Source organism: Castor canadensis, chromosome 13 (assembly GCF_047511655.1).
Source record: "Castor canadensis chromosome 13, mCasCan1.hap1v2, whole genome shotgun sequence".
NCBI lineage: Eukaryota > Metazoa > Chordata > Mammalia > Rodentia > Castoridae > Castor > Castor canadensis.
The window spans coordinates 10,969,018-10,990,954 of record NC_133398.1 but is presented as its reverse complement, the minus strand read 5'-3'; the positions used below and the strand labels follow the sequence as shown (position 1 = coordinate 10,990,954).

Here is a 21,937-nt window from a genome sequence, read left to right as displayed (position 1 = left end):
TCAAACACAGGGAGCTGAATGTTCAAAGCTACCAAACCCATCATCAGCCTTCCCAGGCACCCACCCTACCATGTGTGGCAGACTGCAGCAAAGCTCCACTGCTTCTAAAGGCCGGTCCTTCCTTGTGACTCACTCCTCAATCTGGAGCAGAAGTTCTGCAGCGGGGAGTGGCCTGACTGGGGAGCTCAGAGGAAGTGGCAGAGGTCACAGACAATGATTCACCTCACTCAAGTGAATGTGCTAGAAGCGGAGCTCGGTAGCCACACAGTGGTTGAGCAGCTGGATACCCAGGAGGAACGAGGAACTAACTGCCCATGAGCTGCTCACCTGTGCACATTCCAGCCACCACATACAAGGTGCCTATGCAGCAGAACATGCCATGGGCTAGACTCCCTCTACATGGCAAACACCAGTAGATCCCAAGGCCAACACACACAGGCTCCTAGCCACCAGTTTAGAACCTCTAACATGCCTTGGATCAGCCTGAAAAAAAGCTGCAGGCTGACTGTCCTGAAACCCACACCTCACAGAATTCCATTCGCAATTCAGAGAATTCTATGACACTTGAGAATGGATAGAGATGGCTGAAACCAACTCTCCTCCCCAACTCGCAGCCTAGAACTCTTTTCTGGGCCCACTCCACCTCTCCTGCCAAGACTTGACAGATTAAATCACTTCTCCACACCTCACAGCAGCCTGTGGTCACAAACACGCACAGACTCAAAGGTCTGTTGTATAAGGCTGGTGTGGAAATAAGGCTTTCAATGTGGGAAGGAATCCAGAAAGCCTAGTCCAAATGCCATGGAGATATCAAGGGTGGCCATACAGCTGTGTCATCCCCTTCACTTACCTGGTCCCCTTCTTGTTGGGCACTGAGTATGGGCGCAGAAAGTCCAGCTTGCTCTTGCTGATGACACACAGATCAATGTTACTTCCAGACCCCAAGTCATTGAATATGCCAGCTGCAATGGCCTCGCTCACTAGCTTTTTGGCTTCCTCCTCCTGAGAAAAGGAAAGGCAGACATAATGTATGCTGTTCATATCAAGCTATGGGTTGGCTCTGAAGCCCAAAAAGTGCTTTCACAGGTGATGTGCAAAATCTCTGGGGGCTATACAGTGTTTTCAACACCTATTTTGAAGAAAAGATCTCAAAGAACATCAATGGCTTTAAAAAAAACTTGTCAGGCCCCAGAAGTTCTGAGGTGGAGGTCTGGGCCTTTCAAACCTTCTGCATGTCCCCCTCTTCATCACACTGCTTCCTGTCAATAGTCACCACAAAACTGGGAACTGTGGGCTGATAACATTTATCATCTAAAACAAGCATCAGTAAACTCTTCTTGTAAAGAGCCAGGCAGTAAATAGTTTAGGTTTTGTAAACATACTCAGTCTTTTCTGCAACTACTCAACCTACCACGGGTGACACAAAACAGTCATAAACAATGCATAAATAAAGGGCAATTGCTGTGTCCCAATAAAACTTTATTAACAAAAAACAGGTGTTTTCAGGGACTAATTAATTTGTTGATCAAAAATATCTAACAATGGCTGAAACCTACTTTTCAGTAACACAATAAAGTCAGTATTATGAGGTCAAAACACAGTTATGGGAAAATGTTGGCAGAGCCAAGGGTAGGTCCTCTTTCCCAAGAGAATTTATCTCCTCCCACTAATAAGCCTACAACACTGAAGTGACTCCTTCCTTTGAATTACTCATTCTTTTACTCTTCCTTGAAGCAGCAAGTCTAAGTTCCCAGTGGTGACTGATGAATAAGTGGACAGATGGATTAATTGTTTTCTTAGTTGAGAAAGCCAATCATGTGCCAAGTTCTGTGCTAGGAGCTAGGGCCACAGAGGTGGATGAGGGCGCAAAGTCCCCACTCTTTGGAGACATCAAAGTCCAGCATAGAAATCAGACCTGAGAAACTCACAAGGCATGATGAGGGCTAAAGGCTGAATAGGAACTATGGTAATACCAATAAGCTCAGCAAAGCTTCAAGGAGTGCTATGGTCCAGGCTGTGCCACTCAGAAAACAGCAGTGCACTGGCAAGCAACAGGGCAGGACCTGGTGATCACGGAGTTCAAGCCCTTTATGCAACAAGGACACAAATGCGCCAACTTCTTAAAGAAGGGAATGTAGCTTATGCTGCAGCCACATCCCTATCTGCCAGGGCACGAGGGCCCAGACACAGGCTGGCTGAACAAAACAGTTCATCCCAGTAACAGCCTTCCAGAAAAACAGGCTCCCTGCCCCAAATCTGGCCTGAGAACCTTGAAGAGCAGGATTTGCTAGCTTTAAGTTGTGAGAGCTGAACCCTGAAGGACTCCTGCTTTTCTGCTTGCCCAAGCCAACGTGGGATACCAGTGACAGAGTGCCCTCTACAGACTCAGCAGGATAAAGAAGGATCTGAAGGAAGTAGGGCATTCAGCCTAAGAACAGGAGGCCTTGGGGTTTTAATCTTTATCTACCAGTTTTTTTCACTTCCTGAGCAGCACCTTCATGAGGTCAAAGAAGCCAGTTACTCTGTAGTACATGCACAGCCTTGTAAGAGTTCACTCCAGCAGGATTCTCTAATCAAGACCTCTTCTCTTGGGATTCTCAACAGTCCCTCAAAAGTTATATAAGTAAAAGTGGTAGCAAAGATAACTCCTTAGCTAAGGAGATTGCTACTGCTGCTGCTCCCACACAGACAATCAAACCCAACCACCCACTTAACAAAATCAACCTCATTCCAACTTGCTTCACCTATTAAGCACCCTTAGATGCACACACGCACGCATGCACGATGGAAGTACCCTGCTTACTCCCCTACTCCTGGGCTCCTTCTCTTTTCTACCACTGAGCCATTTTCTTTGTCTTTTCTCATCATTGCTGCTGGTGCCTTGAGTCTGCCAACAGTACCTCATGAACATCTCAAATCCTGCAGGTAGCACTTAGGACTGCAGATCTTAATTATACCAAATGGTTTTATTTTGAGGGAGAGGGAGATCTAGAGGATCCTGAAACATATGATACTAGACATGCGCATCTGATGTCAACCAATTTGTGCACATAGAAATCAGACTGCTGACAATGCTGACAGTGCAGCAAGTCTTCCTTTTCTGCAAATATTCTGTAATGGAAGTCGATAACCAATAAAACTTTAAGAAAGTGCAAACGGTGAAATGTATTGTGTACAGTTTGATTTATTTATAAAACTATATGTGCGTTAAGTGCAAAGGCTTTTAATATTTAGAAAAACATTATTCTCCACTAATTCTAGGGAAGACAACTCCTTAGGGAAGAAAATCTTACAATATCTTCTACCATTCATTCTGCTCCCCCCCAACCCTATACATAAGACTGAAGATGTTACGAGATGGAATTAACCTTACATTCACTAAGCACCTACTATAACAAGCCAAATACTGAGTTACTGAGTTAGGCACTTTGACAATCATTATTCTGTTTACTCCTAACCCCAACTATAAACTATTGATGAGAAGGAGCCAATGACTTGCCCAGGGTCACACAGCTAATAAACAGGAAACAGTAAAACAGGTCCATTGGACTGCAGAGCCAGTTCATAATTAATTTTCCTTGGACTGAGGCTCTTCACTAGTCAGGGACAATAGTGCACTGATTAGGGGCTGTGACACTCCCTATCACAAAGCTTTGGCACATGGGGAAGTTTAAAAGGATGATGGTTGCCAATTTCTCTTTAGGTCAACCAGCAACTCTTCTGGCAGTCATTTCCATTACAGAATAGGGAGCACTGTGTTTCCCAAAACACCCAGCCTACCATTCTAAGGGCCTTCAACTACTCTCAACCAGGCTGAAGTAACATTTCCACAATGGAGTGTCAGTTCAGTATTAACATGAAAGGTCTTTTTTCACATGCTCTTCCATTCACCACCAAAACCCCTCAAAGCACAAGGAGATTGGAAATGACCATGTTCACTCATTATTTACATAGTTAATATCTTCAGTAAATATTTCCAGACTTATTATATTCCAGAAACTGCTTGTTGAATGTTGTCTTATAGTATTCCATAAACAGAATTCTAGACACATAGGCAAACATACCACTATTCATGTTGTTTTCCTTATAATGAAATTTAGCAATTAAACAACTTTTGTCATTAACACGTGCTACCAAATATTTAAGAAAACTATCAAGTAAAACCACAAATTAAAGGCAAGAAGTGAAGAAAACACATTTTTATTTCTCTGGCCCATAATAAATTCAGGAAACACTGAACACATCCTAGGAAACTGACCCACCCTTTTCTGGAAGATACAGAGTACCCTCAGTCCTGAGCAGCACAGGCTCAGGTTGTGATGCTTACCCCTGCTGGGTCAGCATCCTCCCCCAGTCAGCTGCTCGTAGATATACACTGCCTGCCCCAAAGGGACTCAAGATACAGTGTGCTGGATGGAAGAACACATCCTGCTACTACAAAAATGGCCCTCCAGGACAAGAGCAGCTTCCTTTTACTTTAGACATTCAACCAAAAGACCACCATGAGGTCCAATGCAGAAACCCAGATCAAGGTCATCTAGCAGATGTGGAACCAGGCAAATGGGATTTGTATCCTCAGTCTCCTTCTTACTGCTGTAAGGCAAGTCAATTCGCCTCTCTAAGCTCATTTTCCTCCTCTGTAGGAAAATTTGTTTAAAATCCTGTTTGCGGGACTGCTGCAAAAATTAAAAATCAAGTACACAAAACATCTAGTGTCTGGCATACAGCAGATGCTTAATAACTAGTAACTTATTTAATAAAGCCAGAGGGCTCCTAAAAACATAAATTACCTCTAAGGAGCAACTCCTTGTATCAAACCTCAAGTGAGGAGAAGGAACCAAACAAGCCTGCTGACAAACCTGCACCTACTGCCATGGAGAAGTTCCTGGAATAATTAATCCAAGCAAAGCACACTCCCTAAAAGTTCAGAGAATATAAAAGGAACACTTCCTGCTTTATGGCTACAAAGACCAAACTAACTGGGAATATCAGTCCCTCGAGCCAGCCCTGCTTCTTAAATGAGATTACAATAAGAGTGATGTACTGTACTACAAGTCAGCTGTGACAAGCAGCACTTTATAGAGCTATCTGTTTGTCTCCATCACTGCATCACACGATGTGTCCCTGGACTCCAATGTGCAGCTCCATTTACCGCTACATGACAAATGGGCAGCACTTGTAAAAGGCACAAAGAGGTCCACGTCGGCCACGTAATGGTCACCACAGCTGTACCCGAGTGCTTGAGGGGACAAAACACACTCCCAAGTTCATTAAACTGACCAGTAATGGATCTTTCAAAAAGTGCCTTAGGAATCGTACAGAAAAGCCTAAAATAAATAACTCAGCATGGAAGGCTAATCTGAAATGGTGTTTGATAAATTATTTATACCACAGGCGATTGTCTGCATTTAATATTGGAGCTACTAGTAGCATCTTTAAAAGATGATTTATGTGTTGTAATGCTATTAAACTTTATATTGGCCCACAGCTAGCTATAAAGTCTGCTGAGATTTAGAGAATGAGTTTTAAACTGTCACTGCAACATCACAGGAGATGGAGACTGTATTAAATCTTTACTTTAAACCTGTTATCAGGAGAGTTGCATTTTGTAGACACTCACAAACTGATAGATTACCTCGGCATCCACTCCGGTGCGAGTCCAAAATAGTACCGCAAAGAAACTTTTTTACATTATTCTTGTCTACAGCTACAATCAAATCCCTCTTCTCACTAAAGTGATTTTGAGATTGGCAATGTCACCAGAATAAAATGTAGGCATGTCAGCCAATGGGCACTCTGAACAGTCCATCACCAAATTTATCCTAAAATAAACCCTCCACAATTTGTTGAGTTATGCATATTAAACAGTGCTTTACTTACAATGGAAATGGGCAAAATATCAAATATATATTTGATTAAAAACCTAACACACTATCTAGATACAGCTTTGTCTAGTCATTTGAAACAACTCATTTGTAACTAATAATATTAATGAATTTAAAAAGAAATAAAACTGATTATTTGCTGAGAAATATCTCCAGTGATATATAAAGGCTGGCTGGCATAAGGGGTGCAAAAGGGAAGAAATATTCAGTCTTTTGTCATGAAGAACAGGGTCTCCCTGGTTCTGCTGTTTTATAGATCACAAAAGAGTCCCCAGAAGTGTTGCTTGTCATCCCACCTTGATACCAAGAATCAGGGTTCCCTGGGGGCGGGGGCGGCAACAGGAGTGACAAGAATGTGGATGGCATCATGGCTGAACTCTCACACAGCTTCCTTCCATTTTTCTATTTACTGCTGAATCGCCATTGAATTCCATTTAGTTCTTAACAATTTGCTCCTTTATAACTGACTCAGTAGAATCCACGCATGGGAGGACTGGGAAGACTTGGTTGAAGAATACAAAATTTCAGTTAGGAGGAACAAGTTCAAGAGATGTACTGTACACATGGTAACTACAGATAATAATAATCATGTATCTTCTTGAAAACTGCCAAGAGTAGGTTTTATGTGTTTTCAACCACACAAAAAATATATGAGGTAATGCATATGTTAACTAGCTTGAATTTACCATTCCACAATATCTATGATATATACATTATCTCATAGCATGTTTTATACATATATATATATACACACATATATGATAAGTACTTTTATTTCTCAATCAAAATTTAACTGACAGAATTGAAGCAGTCCAAATTCACCTCAGAAAACCTATACTATCTTTTATCATTTTGATTTGAAACATCAAAAAATTCCACTGCTCTGGGCTGGGAGAGTGGCTCAGTGGTAAAACACTTGACTACCATGTGGATATCCCTGCCTTTCATCCCCAGCACCACAAAATAGTAAAAGTAATAATGAATTCTGTTACTCTGGGGACAGGACCAAAGTTCTGCATCACAGTGGTGCCACTTCAAGCCTTTTTCTCTTGGTATCCCAGGCATGTATATCAACAAATGGAAGAACAAACCATAATTTCAAATGCATGTATAGTTTTGCCAAACTAAAGGCAAAATTATGAGATGGATCAATACCAAACGGGCTAATTCCGAAATTACAACAGTCCCAACTGGGGACCACTCAGACAGTAGCAGAGAGGAAGAAGCTTAAATATGATATTTTGTAGTAGTCTGGTGACATGTTGAAGTTCTGACTATACCAATGAAGCAGCCAAAAGGAGTCATTAATGGCTAATGGTTGAATAAAATTTAAAGGGCTTGAAAAAGTGTTTAAAACACTTTCCCCCCTCAGGCAGTAGGCTTCCTGCACAAACCTCTTGCATCCCATGTGAGCTCATCTTTTACACTGGAAAAGCTAACCTAAATGTTTTTCATACTGGGTTGTGTGACAAAAGCAAAGGTATCCAAGCTCTGAGTCTGGTTGGAGCTGCTGGGTAAAGCAGAAGTGAGTGGTGACTGCGCTTTGAAAGTGGACTGTGAGCCAGGCGTGATGGTTTATACCTGTAATTCCAGCACTCTCACCACCTGGGAAGCTGAGGCAAAAGGATGTCAAGTTCAAGACCAGCTTAGGCTACACAGGGACACCCTATCTCAAAATAACAAAAACAAAAACAGATAAAAAGATTGTGCCTTTTAAGGTCACAGTGGTGCTGCTACTGTGTGATGCAGCTGGGTGCATGTGCATCAAGATATGGGTGATGCAAATAATGAAGGAAAAACATGCTATGGGTGCAGGAGTGATCTTAGGCATTCTAAGCAAAAATGGGGGGCCACAACTGGGCCTATCCCAGATCACCAAAGGACAGAAAAAGATGGCCATAACACAAGGCCAGGTAAAAAAGACATGAGAGGCTCCACAGTCACAATGGGCCAGAAAAGGCAGGCAAGAGTGAGGAAAGATCTGGAGCATTACAAACACTCTCTGAGCCACAGGCTGTCCCTGGAAGAACAGGGACAAGGGCAGTGGGGAAGAATAAAAGGATAGGAATGCCTCTGTCACAGGTTTTACAAACTTGTTATCAAGTTCTAGGTAGGAGGAAAAAGACAAGGGTGCAAGAGAACTATCAGCTCCGAGCAGCACACTTCAGGCCCTCATCTGCTTGTCCAGGTGAAGACACAAACTCAGAAAGGCTGATACCCAAAGGTGCACAGCCTGTACAAGTAGAAGAGCCAGGAGTTTGTGCCCAGTTAGTGCCTGGCATCATCAAAGCCTTATTTCCTTACTCCACCATTAGGAAAACTGGTGGCGGGCAAGTGGTTTTGCTGGAATCTGTGAATGGAAGGAAAAATACCTAAGCTTCCAGAGGGAAAAGGACCAAAAGAGATGAGAACATATTGCTTTCCACAACGAGAAGAAATCAGTGTTCACAGCATATGTGTACACAAATATATATTTCCAAGGCTGCACTAAATCAAATGTAATCAGAGAAAAAAAAAGCCCACACATAAGACTGGTTTTTAAAAAGTGGGAGATATGCTTCAGCAATCCTTAAAATAAAAACTAGGCTGATTCAGATACTGATAAGATCTTAATAATCTCTTATGAAACAACACAGCCAGTGGTAATGGTGGCAGTCAATTTCTAGAGACACTGAAAGGACTGTCCCGAGAAAACTGTTTGAATCTATTCCACGGGTTGCAACAAAGATACCAAACCAGCCAGTACTAGCAACACCGCCATATAGGGAGAGCAAGTGCTATCAGAAGTGGAGACTGAAGCCAAGGTCTGGAAGTAGCAGAAGTGCTATGCTCACTCATGCCTACCCACCTTCCTGTCTCCAGAGCTTGGAGGCCAGAAGCTACCACCACCAGGTAGCAGGTGCATGTACAAGGCTGATGTGGGGACCATTCTTTCCATGGTTCTGCCTCATGAGGATGAGAATGAGATCCCAGGAAGTATAAAGTACCCTTGTTCTAGGAAGTTTCAGGACAGCCACAAATGAAGCAAACTTCAAATGATGCAAAACCCCTGACAGACATGTCCAGGTCAGCTTAGCATGGCAAGCATGAACTAATCCCCAGATGTGAACACACTCTGCAGGCACCGGACTGGGTTGTACACTGGGATAAGGTGTGTGTGCCTGGGAGGAGTACAAAGCCCCAAGGGGAGAATTGTTAATCTTACCACAGCATGGGAAGAGCTATATGTGTTCAAGGTTTCATGGGTGCAGATGAGGGCTGGGCTGAGTGTGTGCCTGGGAGGAGTACAAAGCCCCAAGGGGAGAATTGTTAATCTTACCACAGCATGGGAAGAGCTATATGTGTTCAAGGTTTCATGGGTGCAGATGAGGGCTGGGCTGAGTCTTTTTTGTTCTTGCAGTACTGGGGTTGAACTCAGGGCCTTACACTTGCTAAGCAGGACCTCCACTGGTCCTGTGCTGAGTCTTGAATGGTATCCAAATCAAAAAGCAAAAGTGCTGTGGCAGGAAGAGAACCATGAAAATAGGACAGCAGAAGATGTGGTTGGGTAAGTAGTTCTCTGGTGTTGAATCTCAGAGAATTTCATGGACCAGAGCACCAGGCCTTCTTCTTCTACCTAACCACTGGTAGGACATGTTGCCCTGACACACACACTTTCCGGGTACTGGGGATTGAACTCAGGGTCTCTTAAATGATCCACCACTTGAGCCATGCCCCCAGTCATTTTTTCCTTTGTTTTTCAGATACTGTCTCCAACTAAATTTGCCTGAGTGGCATCGAACCTCCATCCTCCCACCTCCACCTCCTGAGTAGATGGGTTTACAGACATGCACACCACACCCAGCAAGACACAAAAATTTTAAGCTAGAGAATAGCATCGTTAGAGTTGTGCCTTTCTAACCTGCAGTAGGAGAGGAGATACCAAAGGCAGGAGACAGGATAGTAAGCAATAATAATGTTCCTGGTGGGACATGGTAGAGAGGCAGCAGGTGCAGCCCAGAGGCGGGGGAGAGGAAGAAAAGGCAGCCAAGTAGGAGTAAAGGCAACGGTACCACCTAGACTTCTAGTCTAGATAGTAATACTGAGCACTCCTCTGAACAAAGGAAGCCTGCACACAATAGACCTTTGTAACTCTTAGAAACTTTTTCTTCTGGCCGGGCCAATGGAAAGACAATAATTAACTCAATGTACTTCCTAAACAATGGTAGACTTCTTCAAGAGATGCCCTAAAAGGTGTCACCTAAAAAGCACAAGACAAAGTTAAAGCCACTTTGAAAGTCTACTTGAGTTTATTTGGGAGGGGAGGGGGAAGAGACAATATCTGGGCTGGAATCAATTTGTAAATGCCATTTCATGGGTGCTCAGGACTCTCAGACACACCTGTGTGGAGTATGGAAAAGCACAAGGGATTGGCTGGCTATGGAGGCAAGAGCTATGAGCTACAAGCCTGCAGAAAGGTGTTCTAAGGAAGAGGCATGGGCCTGAGGGGGCTGGCCCTGAACCATGAGGAGCTACTAACTCAGATCCTGATCCATGCAGGCAGAGTAGCCCAAGTGGTAGAGTCGAGCCTACCAAATGTGAGGCTATGAGTTCAAACCCCAGTACCAAAAAAAAAAAAAAAAAAAAAAAACCCACAGATCCTGGTCCATAATGCCCCTTGGTTGGTCACTTTTTTCCTAGGCTCCAAAGCTCACACAATATTCAGATAAAGTCTTAATTACTTAAGGGAGTGAGGAGAAGCTTCTAAAGGGGCACAAAGAAACTTCGGGGGCCTGGGACTGATGGATATATTCAGTATATTAATCATGGTCCTGGAGAGGGGGAAGAATTTAAAAGAATAAAGATTCAGGTAAAAATCCAGTCCTGTAAACTGGTAGCTGTGTGACCTTGGTCCCAATTTCCTCATCTGCAAATGAGGATCTAAAACCACCTAGCACCTAGCTATTTAACTTGCATCTCTCCTTAGTGGATGCTAATTAAGCAAAGTACTGATGCACAGAGAAACTGATCTGATTCTACCCTTTTTGCTAAGGTTCACAAACAAGGTTTGGAGGCAAAAGCCTCATTTTCCCAGAACTACTGATAAAACAGGCAACTGATAATAACTCAGTACTTTTTTTTTTCAACTCCCAGTTCAGAACAAATCAATTATGAAAGTGGCCATTATACTACAAGTGAAATTCAATATGATGCCATAAAACCTTGGTTCACTAGTACATCTTCTACATAGAATTTACTGCCATATCACTAGAACGTGTACTAAGGAGCACACTTTCACTTACTCTGTTTCACTAGAAATTATATTCTAAAAGGAGGAGAAAGAGAATTTATACTTACTGCATGCAAGTACATTACTGCACTTACTCTTCAAAATAACCCTTTATTTTCTTTCTTTCTCCTTCTCTCCTTTCCCTCTCCACTACTGGCGTGTGAACTCATGGCCTGCCACTTAGGTCATGCCCCCCCACACCCCCAAAACAACCCTTTAAAGCAATACTACCCCACCCCTCATTTTTGAAATCCAGGAAACCTGACAGCACACAGCCAACGACTAAAAGATCTAAGATGAAACATGGGCTGGTCTGACTCCAAAGTCCATGATTTTGTTCATCCAAGAAAACAGAACTTCTAACAGTCTCTAAAAATATTAATGATGCTTGCTCAGTCCTTAATTAAATGTAAGTGCTCAATCTCTTATAGGTTTGTCTTTCTAAAACACTTTCCCTCTTAAATTATTTTTTAGTTGCAAACCTATGGCTTAAACAATGCGACTCTAATACCCTATCTTCATCTGGCTACTTATATTTGGTAAAATTGAGGTAAAAACCATCCTGATGGTTTCTCCACCACAGAATCTATACTCATCAAATCACAAAAGGAAAACCTATGAAGAATGACCACATCAGTACTACCTGCAAATGTTTACATGTCCCTAAAATACATGTAGAAAAGCTCTCAGCAAACAAAATGCATCAAATTATTTTCAATCACCCTGTATGTCAATAGAAAAGATACCATTTAACTTAATTTTCCCATCAGGACATTTGTTGATTGCAAATTTTAATGAAAACCAAGAAAAAAGTAATAGCACTTTAATTTTCTTTAAAAGTTTTGGGGCAAGAGATAGAGGGTAACAGCAAATTTTTTGATGCCTCTGACTAACAATTTATAAACTTGGTCCTCCCAACAATCCCTTGAAAGGAAGTGCCGACTTTGGCCCATGTTATGAGTGAATTTCCTGTTTTATTAACTGGGGCTACTAGGATTGCACAAGAGGCAAATGCCAATCGTCAAACTAGGCTCTTTTCAAAGCCCACACATGTACTTCCATCCTACCGGTCTTTATTCTACTATCACCCCAGCTCCACTCATCTGAGTTAAAAGGCAATGTATTTGTCAAGGAATCAAAGTCAGTATATCCTTTTATCTTTTTAATTTTCTGTTAACACCACAGTTCCAATTTCAGAGGAACTATATTTCAACATCCTGACAGGGTGACAGTGACGACTGTGGCTGCATTCTACAGATACAGTGCTCATTGCCGAGTATTTTCAAAAATCTGTACTACTAGGTAGAATTTAAAAATACCTATTTTATTACAACTTCTTATCATTTTGGGGGAGTTTTCACAATTTCAGGGTTAGGGGAGAGTGGTATAAATTACCTCACAGAAACCCACAAGTAACATTATCTGTGAAGGTTAAGACTTTAACTACCTTCCTGAGGTATGCTGCTGGGGTCTCATTACAGCATGTAATCGCACATTCCACCATGCACAACACTCTAAGTACCAGCATCTCCCAATTACAATGCAACGTAAATCTCAAAGGACATCTGAAAAGTCTACACCACTCCTGCACCCAATGCTGAAACACAGCCACCTCTAATAGAACGTGGCAGCTTTCTAAACTAAATATTCACACACAGGGACAGGGTTGCTATGCTCCAGCCCTAGCTCACAGTGAAGAGCGGATGCTAATTAAAAGGCCACACTGACTCAAGAAATGACCACCCAGACAACTTTAGACACTGTCTGGAGTTTTGTTTCCTATTTCCAAATATGTTTGGCTGTCCAAACTTTCAGGATTATACAACTGAAAGTTAGAGCAGAACCCAATGCCTTTGTGCTTGACATCCCTTGTCTAAGTGAGCTCTCCCCTCTTCAGGCTTCCTGTTCTACCATTCCTCAAACCCCAAGACAATTCAAGTGACTAGTCACATGTTCTTTGAGGGCATCTTAAAGTCTCCCAGGAAGATGCCATTACTTCTCCTTCTGCCTTACCTCTACTGCTCCTGATGTATGGAATATACGGAACGTTCTTATGCTTCTCCCGGCGGATTTCAATAGTTGCTGTGGGCCTCCCACCCTACTAGATTAATGCTATCACTAAGGAACTCAGTCTCATTAGCAGAGTTTGATCAGTAAGCCATGGCTGAAGGGAACACAAGCATCCCTCCAGATTACTGAAAGATCACCACCTATCAGCAGCTTACAGAGGCCTTAATGGTGACCCCCCCCAATGGTTATACAGCTGCTCTCCTGGTGCCATAGATATGGAGAAACTTTGGCCTGCTATTCCCTGCCTTTGCCAAATTTGCCATGCCTTGGGAATTTGGGAGAAGGAGCACTCTTTCAAAGTCTTCACAAAAACAGGTGTCCAGGATATATTTGTTCTTACCATAATCATTTGGCTATTCTGGGAACTATTTTTACTTCGGCTAGCAAAACCTGCCCTTGGAACAGGCTGTCATGAAAGGGAAAAAAAAAAAACAAAAAAAACCTGTCTTAAGAGTAGTAATGGCTTCGAAATATCTAAGCCAACTTTAGTCCTATCCCTCTTTACTAATTGCCAATCCCTTAAAATATTGGCAGTTTTGTTTATTCAAATCTTTTAATATATGAAATTTGCTGACTTTTCCCCCCTTGAGTTGATACTGATATATGAAAGCTATGAAGTTTTTTTCTCCTTTTTTTTGGCTAGAAATAAAACTTCTCTGCCTATGTAAAATAAAGGGGCATTTTTTAAATTACCATGTGTTTTAGATCAGAAAGTAAGAACAGCACAACACTAATTTAAAACTTTCCAGCCCATGAGAACTGACAAGTGACTCAAGGAAACTATTCAAGCCCCTTCAAGTCCTCTATCTTGTAGGTAGTGGTTCCACAGAACACTAGATATCTATATTATCAAGCTTACCCTTTTTTCATTTATGTTAACTTGCATGTATAATGTAAACCTACACAGGCATTACATTTAAATATTTAGTCCCAAATGTTATTTTAAACTTAATTTTTCCACAGAGCCATTTCATTTAAAATTTAAGAAGAAAAGAAAGAAACTTCCCTAAAATTCCTAATCATACTTCAGTGTGTACTAGCAGATATGTAATGTCAGGCTGCTTTGCACACCCACGTGCCCACCACCTCCCCCTTTCTGATATCACACACCACACAAGTACAATAAACCATGTTAATATTTCATACCACTGTGAAATATGCCGGAGTATCAATTCAACATCTGCTGTCTTTAGGGCCCGGGAGTCCCGCAGAGACACTTTCAATTTGTAATTGAGTTCTATGCTGAATTAATCAGCAGTTTATCTTTTTTACTAAAATAACGTCTTCACCACTAACCCAGATTTACATTAACAATTTATGCCAAATTACCTGCCAAGGCAAAACTTATAAGATTCTAAGCTACCATAGAGTAACATTCAGTCCTGTATTTCATTCTTGTACTTCTCTAACCCATAAGAAAAGTAGGAATCCATTGTTCAAGAGCTTGCACACCTCTAACCACAGACAACCTCTTAGATTTGTAGCACAGAGCTTCACTGTGATGGTGAAATTCATAGGGGTTTCCCCTCTTTTTCTGAAAGTCATTGTTCAGTAAGTGGCTATGACTCAAATGTTTTTATAAAAAAAAAAAAAGATTTCTAGAATGGAATGAAATCAATGAATCATAAAAGAGCTTCTTTTATTTCTTTTCCCAAGATCAGTGATATTACAAATCTTGGCTTGGCGTGGCTACCAGAAAGACAACCAGATAAACGGATCATTTTTAGGGCTTTAAATTATGTAACTGAGACCCAAATAGTCCACTTTCTCTTTGATACCATGATGCAGAGTATTTTATCAGCAGTATCTTCCTTTTAATTTCACCTGTGCACTTGGAAGTCACCACACTTACTCCATTCACCGCTATCCCTAAATCTAGCTCTTGCCTCTCTCTGATTAAATATTCTCTGTTCACAAAGAAGCTACGTTTTGCCTGCTAGATTTTTACCACAAGTGCAGCAAGCAACATACTTTGTGGAATAGTTTGCCTATGTAGTGTACTCCCCCCTACATCTCAAAGTTATAGGAAATATGTAAAGTAAAAACATCAAATGGAACAACTGCTCTGAAAAACACATCACAAATAACTACCAATTTACTAGAGTAAAACAATCCCTTTTTCCAATTTGCTTTGCTAACAACTATATCGGGAACTCCCACTGCCGTTCAGATGGCCGTTTCCAGTACCACCACTATGGGCAGTGCCACAAGCTATGCACTGCATTCAGCTGGTTCCCACTGAGTACCTGCTGGTTGATTACGATACTGGTTAATGTAACAATATGAAACTTAGTGTTTACATAGTAGGCTAGAAGACATGGAAAATTTAGCACAGAAATGTTTTGACAGAAAAATTTTAAAACAGAATAAAAGTTAAGAACATGGTCATGCTTTTTATAAATATCCTTTCATTATTCCTCAAGGAATTGGAAACAGGTACCTTCTGAAATTACACAGGTCACTTTGCCAAGATTTGTTAATTCCCACCTCCTGGAGATTTTGGTAAACCTTTATTTTTCCTCTCAGTCTTCTCCTAACTAGCCCACTTTTACTTCCTACGACTAAATAGGATATACTTTCTGAAATTTCCTTCACCCCTTCCCTGAAATACCCTACTTTCAACTTCAACTTTTATCGAAGACAGAATATAACAGCAAGAGTGGAAATGAAAAGTAGTCACTACTATTAACTGGGTCTCTAGAGATACAGAGACAAGAAAGGAAGATATGGACATGGCCAGAGGAATGAACACCTGCATGGCCACCTCTAAGTCAAGACGACTAAGGAATTCCAGAGAATCAATGGGAGAGATGCAATTACTTCTGAAATCTAAACACTATATGGTAAGAAGCAAAGTCTTGTTCTTGAATCATCAGGCAAAAGAGCATAGAAAATTTTTGTTCTCTGCTCTCTAAAATCCCACAAAATACAAAATGCAAATGTGCAAGCAAGACCCAGGGGAGTGACCTTAACTGATGAACTCTGTTTCTACCTCTACAAAGTAGGCTGCTGGAGGGGGGGGTTCCAGTTCATGAGAGCAACCTCACTTTTTAAAAGAGAGATAACTTAAGATATGTGATGCTGGTGGGAGGCTTTCCCGCCTACAGTGGTTCTAATTATCATCTATCCTAAAGGTTTAATGGGGAATTCCCCAGATTACCCACTGAACCACAAATGCTGCCTTCAGGATTTGCTCATTTCTAGAATTAACTGGTTAATGCCATTGGAAATCACTACTGAAAATAAGTCCATATGGAGCTCCTGAGATTGTATCATGGGGTTCTAACACCTTGAAGACCTAACATTTTGTATTAAATAAGCCAGAGAGAAATTATTGAAGAAAACCAAGACACTCTTTTGATCTAACAGTAACGATAAAATTTACTGCATATAATGCTTCCAGCTTTAAGGTAAGTCAGTAAACAGGAATTATGACCAAAAGCAAATGACAGAAACAGCCTCAGAGAAAGCCTCAAAAAGTGACATTTCCATACTTAAACAAACACGTAATCAACCCAATTACTGCCCACATCCAGTGCAGGTAAGAAGCAGGTTCAATTTTTCAACTGTTACATCCAAACACTTCCTCGGTTGCACTAGCTCTTAATCAATAAAAGATTCATCAAAACTACAATAAGACACCAGTTCACACCCACCAGGATGACTGTAATAAAAAAAAAAAAAGACAGGTAGTAAATGCTGGCAAGACATGCAGCAATCAGAACCTTCTTACACCACTACTGGCATAGACACTGTGGAAAGGTCTGGCAAATTCCACAAAAGGTTAAACAAAGAATTACCATATGACCCAGAAATCCTGCTCCTGGGTACACATCAAAGAGAAACCACAAAATATGTTCACACAAAACTTGTACATAAATGTTCACAACAGTCTTACAGCCAAAAAGTGGAAACAATACAAATGCCCATCAATTAATGAATGAATATATAAAATATGGTATCTATATGACAAAATACTATTCAACCATAAAAAATGTGCTGATATATGTTACAACATTAATGAAATACTATAAGTGAAAAAAGCCAGTCACAAAGGACCATGTATTATATGATGACGTTTATATAATGTCCAGAATAGGCAAGTTTAGGAGAAATGAGGACTGAGTGCCAGTAGGTTTGGGTTATTTTTTAAGATGATGAAAATGTCCTAAAATTGATTTGTATATACTAAAATATACTAAAAAAAAAATCACTGAATTATACACTTAAAGTAAGTGAACTGTACAGATCAAATATGTATCAATGAAGTTATTACTAAATAAATATCCAACATTTCTAGAATAGAGTACCTAAAAAGTATTCAAAACATCTAGTAACATGTCACAAGTCAATCAATAAACCCACATTCTAAGAATAATTTTTTAAAAGCAAGAGATGACAATAAACAAAAATGTTAGCATTAAAAGCACTTAATAAAAAATGAATTTTGGTTCAAACTGTACATTTTCCCCCAGACATGTAAGATATCTAAACAGATGTAACCACCAGACAAACATAATGTTAAAAATCTAAAATATGGAAAAGTCAAGTTCAGCTCATTAAACTGACACCTATTAAAGTGCTACAAGAAAAATCAGTCTTAAATACTATCAAGAGATAGGAAAACCATTGTTTGTTTGTAAGTTGTTGAAAGTGAGATTTTTTTTTTAAATTTTGCATTTACTTAAAACTGTGTTTGATGCCAATGGGGTTCAGGTTGCACAGGAAGGTGCTTCGGCTAAACACTGATAGTATTCCTTGATCTCTATTGTCTGCTATGTGGGTTCCGCCAGCAAACCTCTCAGCGAGTGGTCACCTTCCTATGGAGTCATTAAACCTCTGAATGTCAGCTGGTGGGATTAGCCAGTAGCTTCCACACCTGAGCCCCCATGGCAGGGACAGAGGCATTTGGATCAAGATCACTAATGAATACAGAATTCATATGCTGCTTGTCAGGGCTCCTGAGCTCTGAGTCCGCAGATGCAGCCTAAATAAGACGGACGACAGAACAATTGTTGACGAAGATTAAAAAGTTTTGGCAGTTGGGAAAAAAAGAACACCTCATTATTCAAATATGATAGTCTTGCTTTTTTTTTTATTTTTGTTCAATTTATTCATAACTTGCCTCAAATAGACAAATGCCATTCACCAGTATTTAAAGACTTGTTGGTCTCATTAACTAAATCTGAAGAGGGCTATGCCATCTGTACATCAGTTATCTAGAGAAAAACAGCTTTCTTATAAGTAATATTTGAAAACTTTAGGGGGAAAAAACAATCACAATATATTTGGGGTGAAGGACACTTAAAGGTGTAAAACTCTAATATTCAAAGAGATAAAAGGATCTGCCATAGGCAAGAATCTCAATATCTCTCTCTCTCTCTCTCTCTCATTTCTTTGTATTATTCTGCTCCTGGGTTCCAGTCCCTAAGCTTAACAAAGAGATGTTTAAGTTTGCACACCTCCACTGATACATGTCTGGGTTTCTGTTGTCTTCACAAGACCTCATCAGAGAAAAGGCATATAGCTCAAGCCACCTATACCTCTGCTGACCAAGATAAGACGTCTTCCCTACTCTGTTGTCAAAGAATAATGGGACAAGAAAAGAGGCAGAATCACACTGTGGCTGAGTATATATAAGTATATATAAGAGGACTCCAACGTCAGACTGATCAGGGTTCAAATTTTGACTTCATCACTGACTGACTGTATAGCATAAGGCAAGTTATTTGACCTCCCTATATGCGAATTTTCTTTTTTTCAAAATGGGGATAACAAAGTACTGACCTCACAGGGCTGTGGAAAGGAAACACAGAAAAGGCTGTTAGAACAGAACCATTATGATCACTGTGTTTTCAATATCTCCCCTATATAAAAAGGCAAATACTTTCATGGCTTGTGTTATGTGTTAAATAGACTTCACTCTCTGTCATCATGTCTACTACATAGGTCTGTCTTCAATATCAAGTGTTCAGGTAGGAAGGAAGGATCCCATCTATCTATGCTATAAATCATCAAGCCTGACGCCAGCACAAATAATCTCATTACTCATTGCTATGGGACATTTCTAGTTTACTATGGAATAACTAGAAAAAAGCAACTGCCATACTTTAGAGCCAGTTTTGTGTTTGCCACCATAGAAGGTGTCATGTAGCTCACATCTAATCCTCGAGGCAACCTGCAGGTGGGTCTTCAAATCCCATCTCACAGACAAGGAAGGACCCCCACTTGCCTAAAGCTACCCTTTGAGTTCAATGGAAACAAGACTCGAGGCCCAATCCTCCAGCACCTAAGGCCTGTGCCCCTTTCCATCTGACCATACTGAACTCATGCACTGTTTTCCTCTGTGCCAAACTGAACAGATTTTTTTAAATCAAAATAACACAGACCTCTCCTATAACTGTCTATACGCAAAACACAAACGAATCTGCAGCTTCAGTGTCTATTACTGAATTTAAAAACAAAAAAACAAACACCGTTACTTCTAAGATCTGCTGTCAGAATAGCATATTGATATCAAGTCTTTCATAATTTAAAGTGGATCTATAGCTGTCTGCAATGACAGATTAATTCTGCTTCCTAGGTAGCTAGGTGTTTGGCATCACATTTCTGAGGTACCCAAGAGCCTTTAGGGTGATAGCTGCTCACATCCTTAGCAATCTGCAAGAGCTTCTCTGGAGGCCAGCACTGGCCGAGTGATAAAATATGACTCCATAAATCAGACAGCTGAAGTGGCACTTGTATACGTCACCATCTATCTTCACAGCTTCTCGATAAAGGAAACAGCACACAAGTTCATCTCTCAGTGCTGAAACCAGAGAAAGGACTGGCACAGCTGGCCCTGACTAAGCATGTGCTACTTAAAACTGAAGCCACACTAAGACTGAGGAAAAGATCCTGCTGGTGTTAGCATGCCTCAGGCAGAGGCAGAAGCTTCAGCAAGTCATCTTCAAAAGGCAGAGAGCCAGAGCTCTAGAAACCTGCAAAAATTGGCTAAGCCCGCAGTCTTCATTGCTTTAAGTTGAGCATCTTCAAAGTCTAGAATTCTAACTGTAGGGCACAGCAGCTGCCACTGCAGATCTGATCCTCTCAGCTTTTGGCAGCTCTCAACTTGAGATTCTAGCAAAAGAATTTTTCAAGTTGCTATTATTGCCTGTCATGGATTTATAAATATTGTGCACTATCTGCTGTGGCATGGCTCTCATGGGACGCCAGAGCATGCCAAACGCATAACAGAATGAAAAACAGTTTCTATTCTTCAAATAAATGCTAATTTTTTTAACTGTGCTCACATGATGTGTTTGGTGACCAACTTCAATAGTACAGAATATGTATCAGAGACAGAGTAAAAAGCTGATTGTCTTTTCCAGCAGCATTCAGCTGCTACTTTCATTAAGCTTGTTTAATTAGATTCCAGATGCTAATTTGCAAGTCGATACCAGAGGGTGCAGGACAGTTTGCCTTTGAATCATTCCCTGTGATGTGAGGGTCCTGCCGCACGCCACTACCCTTCGGCAGCCCTCGCACAGTATTCTGACAATTAGTGCAAAGAAGGGGCAGTATTGATCTTGACGGACTAAATATTAATCTTCTACCCATTTTAATGAATTTTAATCTTCAAGAGTTTAAATTTCTCACTGGGCCAAATGAAAACAGTCCTTATAGAGAAACGGAATGGAAGGAGAACTAACCTAAGTTATCTATTCATTTTCTTATTCCCTCGCCACTCTGAGAAAATCTGCATTTTATTTTAGCAATTTCAGCATTTTCAAGACACAAACCTCCAAATTAGCACTCTACTTCCAAATAGTATGGTCACATCCCTTACGCTTAACTGGAAAATAGAATAGAAACACAACGGTTAGTACTAGTGTCCCCATCCAGTTACTCTGTGGGTAACAACTGGCATCAGGGGATTAATTATTATAGTGGCCTTAACAACAGAGAAAAAAAATCTGAGGAATGGCACCAAAAACACCTCTCATTTAACTGACCCCTTGTCATTAGCTCAACTCAACACATTTCAAACCCCATTATTCTAATATAATGTTTAAGCACTTTTGCTGATAAAAATAATGTATGAGACCTATCACCAATATAATTTTTCATGCCTTCCATTTCTATGGCACTGAGCACTATGAACACTAAAGGTGGAGTTACCAAGCCATTTCATAGGAGGGTTAATCTGAGAATTACTACATAATGTTGCTTTTGACCCCCTTTAATACACCTGTCAACAAATACTGACTGAACCCTACTAAGTACCAGTGACCACACTGTATATAAGGAAAGAGAAGGAATATAAATTTATCCCTCCTCTCAAACTTCCAGGCTAACAGTAAGGGTAAAAACAAGAAAATAAAAGATAAGGAACCACTCTGGGAAGCATTTGGGCCACAACTGGATGAGATTTTTAAAGACCTTTAATGTGCCTTAAACTCACTGGTTAGTTGGCATTTTCTCTAAACTCTGAACCAAGGGCTTTCATTTGAGGCAAGTCATTGGCTCGGATGATCTCAATCAGTAGAGACCCATCTTAGACACTTCAGAATCCCAGGTGGGCTGCACTAGAATGCTTCTCTGGCCTGTTCTTTCCCAACGAGCACTTTCCCTCTGCTCCATCTTCCTTTGCCTGAGTACTTAACGGGGTGTCTGCTTTGCTGACTCTGCCCTAATACCATACATTGTTGAGAAGTGCACTTGTTATCTTCCT

General features: G+C 40.8%; 1 protein-coding gene across 1 annotated transcript in view; it reads right to left on the bottom strand.

The window, feature by feature from the left end:
- Psmb7 (proteasome 20S subunit beta 7) overlaps positions 1-21,937 on the bottom strand; it is a 55,763-nt gene that overhangs the window by 1,939 nt on the left and 31,887 nt on the right. Inside the window, exon 7 of the mRNA XM_020166573.2 lies at positions 851-1,002. Within this exon, the coding sequence (XP_020022162.1) occupies positions 851-1,002 (152 nt within the window). The remainder of the gene's footprint in view (positions 1-850; positions 1,003-21,937) is intronic.